This window comes from Clarias gariepinus, chromosome 2, assembly GCF_024256425.1.
Source record: "Clarias gariepinus isolate MV-2021 ecotype Netherlands chromosome 2, CGAR_prim_01v2, whole genome shotgun sequence".
NCBI lineage: Eukaryota > Metazoa > Chordata > Actinopteri > Siluriformes > Clariidae > Clarias > Clarias gariepinus.
Genome location: NC_071101.1, coordinates 46,588,205 through 46,599,053, shown reverse-complemented (window position 1 = coordinate 46,599,053; position 10,849 = coordinate 46,588,205). Strand labels below are relative to the sequence as shown.

Genomic DNA, 10,849 nt, shown 5'->3' with positions numbered 1-10,849 from the left:
TAATATTGAACTGTTTTTTTTTTATTTTGGAGGCAATGGGAGCAACACAAGTTTTCACATGGTTCCCTGCATAACACTGATGTAAAAACGTGCAAAAGGATAGAAATATTCATCCTAAATCAAACCTGAAAATGAGCCTGGGAGTTTGGTCTTCCTGCCTGAGGAGTTGAAAATCTAGGTGATCATGATGTCCAGCTGTGCTGAGCATGCACCTGAGCAGGTTTGCAGATTCCTGATGGTCATTTGTTCTAATGAGAAACTAGAGAGAAATTTGGTTTACTAAACAGCATGATGATACCAAGTTAGTGTTTTTAACTCTTCTAAATAAATTCCTGGCAAGAGAAAAAAAAAAATCAAAACATCTCTTTATGATCAACAATGAGGTAAAGCTAAAAGCCATTGCCAAGATCCACTCTCATCTCATGCTGCAAGTGGACAGAAATTAAACAGCAAATGGAATGGTCATGCAACTCTTAAGCAGAAAGTCAAAAAATCAGAGATTTCCCTTTGTCTCAGATTAGTAATATTTATTACATAACTTACAGTTTAAGTTTGGATTAATAATGTACTTTCCTTGAGTGCCGTAAGATAAGTATAGTGCATGTAACATCCTCAAAATCCACTAATGAACATACCTGTAATATCATACAGTTATTCATTTGTCTGAAGCTTTAACTGAAATAGAATCCAATCCCCCTTTGGGGTCCAATCACTTTCCTCTGGGTTGTCCCAGCGTAACAACCAACATCCATGGCTCACACCCTGATCTCATTAAAAACCTAAACACTCAATAGATAAAACCATGTGAGAATTAATCCAAACAAACCAAGTCACATTCCAGTCTGCAGCTCTGTACTGCTACTTTTGCAAACGGGACGAGATCATATGCATGTAAATTCCTGGAACTAACCTGTGGAAATGGGATATTTTACAGTTTTTTATTGTTAAATAATGTAAAGCTTACATTTCAAACAAATCAGGTAATTTTTTTTTTTTTTTTACTATTGTTGTGACTTTTATACTGTGAATATGATAAAAGTGACTGCTGTTGTTCATAAATAATGTAACCACTAAGCAACATTTTGTAAATAAATGTAATTGTAATTGCACATTTCACACCATGTACTGTTTGCTTACTCAGTATGAGTGGAGTGTGTATCATCTTTCATGATGCTACACATAGTCCATTTATCCAGCCTGAATCAAAGTGAACCTGATTCTTTTGGTTCTTTTGATATTTTGCATAGTTTTTACACTATGCAAATGTTGTGATCTTTCCATTTGTAATGCAGTATATTGTTTAGAGGGTGGCACAATGATGTAGAAATTAGCACTGTAACCTTAGGGATTCGGATCCCATCTTAATTCAGTGTACATGGAGCTTGCATGTTCTCCCTATGGTGAGTTTGGTGGGTTTCCTCCAGGTACTCCAGTTTCCTCCATCAGTTTGAAAACATGCAGATCAGGCTAACTGGCAATTGGCTTTTCCAAATTGCCCATACCAAGTAAGTGAATGCCTGTGCCTGTGCCCGTGATGGACTGGCATTCTGTCCAAGGTGTACTTTGTCTTGAATCTGCTGAGATAGGCTCCGCCCCTACCCAATTCAAATCCACACCTCTGCTTTGTTTGTAGAAATGTCGGCTTTGTCTTGTAATATAATATAATTAAAACCAAACCCTGTGGAACTCCACGCGAGAACAAGGAAGAATAATAACCATTTAAATCATCAAACTGCTAATGATCAGGCAAATATAATCTGAGCCAGGAGAGGGTGGTTCGCTTAATTGCCACAACATTTTCTAATCTATGAATCAGAATACAACTAGAGCTTAGACAGAATTCAATTTTGGATTTCAAAATGATAATTTTTCTTAAAATGAATAAAAATTATTAAAACACAATAGGCTATAGGATTGTTTTTATTTAAGCAAAAACAATATAACCAAACATGAACTGCAAACTTACTTTCACTAACAAGTTTTCTTGTTATTTTCTACTGTACTATAATCAGTATACAACAACATACATACTTCTTTTTAAGATAAATAGAGTGCAAACTTTCACCAGCCTTTGCATGTTCGGGTTATTCTAGCAAATTATGAGGGATTGATAAAGTGCAAGCTGCGGAATTATTTTAATAAAATAAACAGTTGTACAAATAGAACAATTTTTAAAAAAAAAATTTATATCACTGCCGAAGATTGTAAACCACATGCAACATACATGCTAAATAAAATCAAGCATAGGTGTATCAAAATCAATTCTGTACATAGGTGCCTGACAGCATTTCACATGTTTTTAGCAAGGAACATCATGTTTTGCTTAAACATGATAATGCGCAAAATAATTGCATGTGCAAAGACTGGCAGTGAAAAAGACAGCAAAAATGCAGAATCATCCCATAATTGTGGAAATTCTAAATGTAACTTACGTAATGAAGCTCCTTCAGAAAGTCTAGTTTGTGTTTTCCAGCATAACTAGTCTGGGGAATCTTATGAATATTTCCTTGTTAACCCTGAATTATCTTTCCCATTACCACTCCATTTAAGATGAGACTACAGTGTTCAAAAACATACATTTCCCAATGCATCAAAAGTTCTGTTTTAAAGAAATGTCACTGTACCAGTTGAAAGTATGTCAAGTGATCTTGTATAGAAGCGCTTACAATTTCAGCAATATGACTCTTAAATTAAAAAAAAAATTAGTTGCTTATTATGCAATTTTTTATTTGTAATTAATACTACTTCCATTGTTTAATTTCTTAAAATTACAATCATGCGGCCAAGTGGCACAGTGATAAAGTGCTCGCCTTATCATCTGGAGATTGCTAGTTTGATTCCCGGGTGATGCTGTAACCTCTCGCAGCCGGAGGTCTAGAGAGAGTTGAATGGCCGAGGTCTCTCAGAGGGAAGGGATGAAAGGTACTTAGGGCTCCCACATTAATCACGGCTCTACAGCCAATCAGGGGCGTCTGTGAGCTTATGCAAGCAAACGGAGCGGATAGTGCTGTCCTCCAAGTGTGTTATGCCGCTCCCAATGGTGCATGAGCGAGCAGTTAGAAAAGATGCAGTCGGCTGGCATCACGTGGTTCGGAGGGAACATGTGATAGTGCCCTCTCGACTGAGTGGTAGTAGTAGCCTTAATGTGGGAGCCCCCTAGAAGTGATGGGAAGTTTGAATCATTTTAGTGACCCGTTCATCAAAATAAACAAATCTTTTTTTTTGAGTCATTTAGTTCATTTCATTCTTTTGATCAAAAATGAAATAAAATGTTGCATTTTCAATAAACAGACCCTCAAGACGTCTACATAAACAAATTTTGGCTATAGTTTCAGTAATGAAAAAAATTACAATGCAGCTCTTATATCTTCTAGTCTAAGTCATTCGTTCTTTTGAATTTATTGCACTGCATAGCGTCCATGGGAGTCACGTGACAAAAGAACGAATGACTCTGGAATTAAAGATTCGTTGAGAACCCTTCAATTCTGTTTCCTGTGTACTGCATTTCATAGCATCTATGGGAGTCACGTGACAAAAGAATGATAAATAAAATTCTTTCATTTTTTGTGAAGCTGCTTTGAGACAATGGCCATTGTTAAAAGCGCTTTATAAATAAAATTGAATTGAATTGAATTGAATTGAATTGCTCTAGAGGAGATCTGCATGGAAGAATAGAACAACGTACCAGCAACAGTGTGTGAAAACCTTGTGAAGACTTGCAGAAAATGTTTATATAACAAAGTATTGAGATAAAATGTTATTGACCAAATACTTATTTTCCACCATAATTTGCAAATAAGTTCTATAAAAAAACCTACAATGTGATTTTCTGGATTTCTTTCCTTGTAATTCCATTACAACAACAACAACAAAAAAAAACATTATTCATATAGCTAGGCAAACTCTTTAGCAATAGTATTGGCTGCTTTTTATTGATATTATATATAAATGGTATTTTGGTATTTCTTGTAATGAAGCAATAGACCTGATATTACATCAATATTTCTTGTCTAAGATGATTGACATAATGAGGACAGACTTTTTGAGTGGGTGTGTCATGTTAATGGAATGCCATCCTTCTTCATACCAGTGATCAAGCTCTTTCCAAAATTCTCAATTTTCACAGTGATGGCCAAATTGCACTCTCATGAACCTTGATCGAGCTGAAGGGAAGAAATACAAAAATGCTCAAAGTTAATTTAACCAGGTGTAAGGGTTAACCACCAGAGGGCGCCAAAACGCCCACTGATGTGGATTGTTATGTTTCAGTTTGTTTTCAGTTAAACTTCTATTCCCATAGGGCGCCTCGGTCAGGTGACGGAAGCAATCACCTAAACCGAGGCAAGTAATTAAGTTAATCCTTATAAATAGCCTGACTGAACCTCAGTCAGGCGTCTAGCTTTTGTTGTGCATGTTATAAGTTGAGTGAATCTGTTTATGTTTGTGATTTCCGTTAAATAAAGACGAGTTTCTGGAAACAACATCTTGCCTCCTGCAGTTATGCCACGCTCACACAAACGACAGCAGAGGAATTATGACACCAGGAACAGGAATGATCTGCCTTTGTTTACATAACCGTGACAGTGAATTTCAGAGTTCCAGACTGATTTAGTACCAGCCTAGTTTTATTTCTACCAAGCCTCTTTCTTCAACAAAACAGAAGTTTAATCTGTTCTTTTCATTTTCCAAAAAGGCAAGCAAAACCTCTACCTATTAGCAACTTTAAAATTAATTACATTGCATATGACAGTATGCTGTATAACAAAAGCTCATTAATATTTACTCCACCCACAGCCTTGAATGGCTGCATACACTCAACTCTTTAAGCTCCACCCAATATCTCTGTCTCTATAAACTCTATAAACGGAGAAGGAAAGAAAGTTATTATTTAAGTCTTTCTCTACCTCAGTGTGTGTTCATGCAGGAAGATGGCTGAAGCCAATATTTCAGTCGATCAGGACCAGTTCATCTGTGCTGTGTGTCTGGATCTCCTGAAGGATCCGGTGACTATCCCCTGTGGTCACAGTTTCTGTAAGGTGTGTATTAATGGCTGCTGGAATCAGGAGGATCATAAAGGCATCTACAGCTGTCCTCAGTGCAAAGCCACTTTTACTACAAGGCCTGTTCTACGCAGCAACAAGATGCTGGCTGAAGTGGTGGAGAAACTAAGGGAGACTGGAATCTTCCCTCCTTTTCCACCTTCTGAATTTGCAGATGTGGAGTGTGACTATTGTGATAGGATAAAGCATGAAGCCATCAAATCCTGTCTGACGTGTCGGGCCTCTTTTTGTGAAATTCATCTTAAACCTCATCTTGAAAGACAAACATTTAAGACACACACAATAATCAATGCCACAAAAAATTTGCAAGAAAAGATCTGCACCCAACACAACAAACCGATGGAGATCTATTGCCGTACTGATCAAACCTGCATCTGTTTTTTGTGCACAATGGACAGACACAAAGGTCATGATCTTGTCACAGCTGCAGCAGAAAGAGTTGAAAAACAGGTAAGGACTAGAAATCTTAAAATGTTACATGTTTTGGTTATAGGAATGCTAACATTAATATAAGTTAATTGTTAGACATGTCTGGTGAACATAGCATGCAACATGCATCTGTGACAAGATAAGGCAGAAGAGCAGATAAATAGAGAGTGTCTGTGTATGTGTGTGTGTAAGAGAAAGGGAGATATCTGAAGTCAATTTACACAAATTGTCTTTAAATGAATACAATTAACACAAATGATTTAATAAAGCAAACATTTTAGGTAAGTTATAGTACCTACATCGAAAGTTACACCTACATTACATTTCACCAAGAATTAGTGTTAGAGGTTAGGGGTTAGGGTTAGGGTACTAGTAGATAGGTACTAATAAAAATCCTGTACCTTTTGCTTGATGAAGATATAATTGTTATTATACAATATAATTATATATATATAATATTATATATAATTGTATATATATATATATATATATATATATATATATATCCACATGTGGAATTGAAAGGCCATTTGCACAATTACATAGTCCGAAAGCTTACTTCTAGCTCTAGGAGGAATATATTCAACACCCTTACAGACCTGCTTTTTTTCAAACCATTCTTCAAACCATCTTTGACATATGATGTACAAACAAATAAATTAACAACTCATGGTAAACACACACACACTGTACACATTACCTTATAAACACAGATGTGTACAAGACAAATAGGTGTTTTTTTTAAATTATTTTAATACTTACCCATATAGCTTATATTTAATTAACCACTGAATGCAATACATTTGTTCTTAGAGTAAGTTAAAGGAGGAACAGATAAAATCCCAGCAGAGAATCCAGGAGAAGCAGAAGAAGGTGCAGGAGCTGAAACAGGCTGTGAACACCATAAAGGTGAGCAGTGAGCAGAGACAGAGCTGCTCCTAGAAACACACACAACATGGAGTCATTTAGAGTTAAATCATAACAGCATGGTCTAAATTCATATCCTAACAGATTATATTCCAGACAGCAGTGAAGGACAGTGAGAAGATCTATGCTGAGATGATCAGCACCATCAAAAAACAGCGCTCAGAGGTGATGGAGCTGATCAGAGCTCGAGAGAAGGCTGAACTGAGTAAAGCTGAACAACTCCTGAAGCAACTGGAGCAGGAGATAGAAGATCTTCAGAGAAGTGACATTGAATTGAAGCAGCTTTTACAGACAAATGATGACGTCAGTTTCTTGAAGGTACAGTAACACTCACTGTCTGATCTACAGAGCATGCTGTACTTATATAATCTTCTAAGTGCTTCTTAGTTGTGTTGTGAATTAAATCAAAGTACTGTACATCTTGGTCAAGTTTTATATAATGTTAATTTGTGTGTTCATTACTGTTTAATACCTTTTAAGCTTTTCTTTAGCCCAAATTTACCATAAGAATTACAGCTATTTTTTTACACAGTTGCTACTTTTTTATAGACTTAAGAGGAAATTTTAAATATCCTTGAAATTGAGTCAATAAAAAAAATGTAAAAAAGACATCAATGTCCGAATATGTATGGACCTGACTGTATGTCTGTCATTCAATGAATGTTAATCTTCCTAATGTCATAACTTACAAGCCAGGAACTCATGGGGGGATGAACAGGGAAATGCCTACACTTGCATGAGACTTTCTACCAAGGATTGTACATTGGACAGTATGCATGATTGGTGCATCGCTTCATACCTTCTTACTCTGACACACCCATGGCTAATAAGCTCAATCTACTGTAGACTCATCAGGCCAGCCAAAATTTTTCCATTGTTCCAAAGTCCAATCTTTATGCTCGCTATCAAACTGAAGCCTTTTTTTCCCATGAGTCTAATGGACACACAGCTGTTAAGTCCATATCCCGTGAGCTCTCATCACATTGTGTGTATGAAAATACTCTTACTTAAAAACCAGAACATTGCCATATGTTCCATAAAATCATTTAAGATCAACCACAGTAAAAAACCTCCACAGTTTAAAGTCTTAATGATTTCATGTCTGTCTAAGACCTGTTGTCCTGGGATCTTTGAAACAGGTTGCCCACTATGACTTCAGCTTTCACTATAGGGATCCAGCCTATGCTGTGAGGGTATTCTCTGAAATCCTGTCACCTCAGGAGAAGCTCCTTAAGGGGAGCTTCCATAGCAGACCTTCTTTATCTCATGATATACCCCCAGCAGAGCAAACACAGCTATCTATCTGGCCAAATTATTAACAGAAATGATCCTTGTGTACTTCTTGTTATCAATACCCTTTAAAAATCTCTTATTTAGAATCTAATTGCATCTCCTAATTGTTCTCATTATGCAACATAATGGTCAAATACAAAATGCATTTTTTGTTTTCCTAGCTATTGTCTCATTGCTTGTTCTTGATGCTTCTAGTCTGCTGCATGTTCTGAATGTTTTTGTTTTCTTTCACTTTTTGTAGTAAGCAGGTGCTTCCTGTCTTCTTTCATACTTTAAATGCTTGTACAGTATGTGTTTATGTTACAGTTGTCAACTGGTCTCCCAGTAACACTATTTACTCCCAGTAACATCATCTCTAACTGCCATTCCCATTTTTTGATGATTAAATACAATAATAAACACTTTCATAGGGAGAGCTGCTTAAATCTTTAATGTCTTTCGGTAGGTTTTAGCTTCCAGAAGTCGGCCTTCCACAGGAGGCACAACAAACACTCAGGCATCCAGCATCCCTGTTAATCAGCATCTTTCATTTGATGAATTGAGAAAATGTCTCTCTAATGTAAAGAAGAGACTCGCGGAATTCTGTGAGGGGGAATTCAACAAAATCCGTCTACACGGTAAGAGGAGCTGCTGGTCTTTTTATTAGGTGAAAGGGAGATTTTGAGGTGTGAGTGTTTCTTGAGCTGATTCATGAGCACCATAGTTCTTCACAGTTTAGAGGTTTTAACACTCATCTGATGTTACACTAAATGATGAATTGCTGATATGAAGGAGTTTGTATTAGTGCTGAAAAACTTCAAATTAAGTCTAAAATGTGACCTACGCACATTTGTGATCTACACATGAATGGTGTTAAAAACAACAATATCTTTTTGAAATTCATTATTGGATAATTGTATTTCTCTCTCCACAGTTGAAGATGAACCAGAACTAACAAAGAGGGAAGAGTTTCTTAAATGTATGTTTAAAAACATTTACATTGTGCTATTTCAGCCTTAGGAACAAATCTTAGTTTAATTTGATTAACTGTACATTCAGTCTCATTCTTCTTATGAATACAGGATGATCAATGTGATCCTATTTATTCTTCTTCTTATTATTATTATTATTCTTGTTCTTATTATTAACAATGCATTAATTTATTTATTTAGATTTCTGTTCTCTGACTCTGGATCTTAACACGGCACATAGTAACCTCAGTCTGTCTGAGAGGAAAAGAGCGGTGACATACAGTAAAAAAGTGAATTCGTACTCTGATCATCCAGAGCGATTTGATTACTGGCCTCAGGTGCTGTGTAAGGAAAGCATTTCGGAACGCTGTTACTGGGAGGTGGAGTGGAGCAAATGGGGAGGTATGGACTTTGTAGTCTCTTATAAAGACATCAACAGGAAAGGATGGGGTAATGAAAGCGGGTTTGGCCGCAACAGCAAGTCCTGGAGTCTGGAGTTTTCTTCTCATTCTTCTTCTGTCTCATTATATCATAACAGCATTGAGACTGTTCTGGGACATCCAATAACATCCAAAATAGGAGTGTATGTGGATCACAGTGCAGGAACTCTGTCCTTCTACAACGTCTCTGACACGATGAAGCTCCTCCACAGAGTCCACACCACATTCACTCAGCCTCTGTACGCTGGGTTTGGGTTCTACAAATCTGTTTTGCATAAAACTGGACCAACTGTGAGGTTGTGCAATCAAAAATAACCAATCCTGGGGCAGTGCATTAAATATGAAAAAATAATTAAAATTAATCTAACACCATTTTTTGAACTATTGACTTCACTTCATTGCAATGTTGTATAGAGTGAATAATTTTTTTTTAAGGTAACATCATGTTTATAAAAAAATGCTGTCATGGAATTAACACTGGTGAATATTGGTTAATTTTATAATATTACTGATTTAAAAAAAATATAAAGTATAACTGTAATAATGAAAGTATTTAATCATTGGGCTCAAATAAAGTACATTATTTCTTGATTATTAATAATAACAACAACGACAACAACAACAACAACAATAATAATAATAATAATATATATGAATAAGTATGATTTAACTTAATTAACATAATACTTAATTAACTTAATTAACTTAATTTAACTTAATTAAGTGTAATTACACTTCAAATCTATTCAACAAGAAGGTATTTTGGACTCTCATATACTGTAAATGTAGAACTGCAAGGGGCATTCAACGCAACATGCGACTTTAAAATGTGCAGGGTAACAGAACACAGTCATGAGAGTTAAAACTCTATTTATTTCTCTATATAATCCCCTGCTACACTTATGCACTGATCCCAGTGTTTCACTAGTGCTTGGACCCCATCAAGAAAGAAAGTACACCAGAGCCATGATCGGACTGCCTGCTTCATGTCTGAAAAGCTGGCCTCCCAGGAACTCCTTTAATGTAGAAATGGCTTGGAGTGGGGTCAGGACTGTACTGGGGATGTGGCAATAACTCCCAGCTAAGTTCCTGTAATGTACAAATTGTGTTGGTGAATTATTTTGTGTACATTTTCCACAGGCAGATGCGTCTCCTCTCCACGTTGGCAACAAGTTATCCCTTGATTTTCAAGGGTGATGCATTCCACTCACTGAATGTTTAAATGTTCTACTGCAGAGTCACATCATTGTACTGTCTCTGTAAACATCTATTTTTTTTTTTTTTTTGCCTTAATTCACCAGAAATTTTATTTAAATTCCCAGTTTGAATTGAACTCTGCTTGTACTTTTGATGGTCCAGGGTGTATCATGTCTGGAGCCCCATGTTCCCTGGGAAGGGCTCCAGGTCCCGTGTGACCCTGTACAGGCTAAGCACTATGGAGAGTGAGTAAGAGAGTTTGAGGAAATGATTAAACATTTTATTTTACTTTTATGTAAACAGATTGAGGAAGAATAATAGTCTTTGCACAAAAAATATTGATGGGTTGTTATGCGTATGAATGAAGATGGATAATAAATAAAGTTAAGACACACTAAACCAAATGAGTTGCCTTGTATTAAGTATTTTGAAAATGCTAAAAAATAAAACATGAATAAAAGTTTGGGGTATTGTGAAGCTTCATTGTGTTCACTGAAGTTGATGAATGAATACATTAATTTATAACAATAACTATTTTGTTTATTTTTTTCCT

At 36.1% G+C, this 10,849-nt stretch overlaps 1 protein-coding gene across 2 annotated transcripts; it reads left to right on the top strand.

The window, feature by feature from the left end:
* The first annotated feature begins 4,924 nt into the window (after positions 1-4,924).
* Positions 4,925-9,715, top strand: LOC128506294 (tripartite motif-containing protein 16-like). 2 transcript variants are annotated; one of them, XM_053476684.1, is made up of 6 exons: positions 4,925-5,510; positions 6,303-6,398; positions 6,513-6,734; positions 8,155-8,326; positions 8,623-8,667; positions 8,861-9,715. In XM_053476684.1, the coding sequence occupies exons 1-6, from the start codon at positions 4,929-4,931 to the stop codon at positions 9,412-9,414; spliced, it is 1,671 nt and encodes a 556-aa protein (XP_053332659.1). In that variant the 5' UTR covers positions 4,925-4,928; the 3' UTR covers positions 9,415-9,715. The 2 variants fall into 2 exon arrangements, with proteins under 2 accessions (XP_053332659.1, XP_053332651.1); XM_053476676.1 differs by having other exon boundaries at positions 6,501-6,734.
* Positions 9,716-10,849: the final 1,134 nt, after the last annotated feature.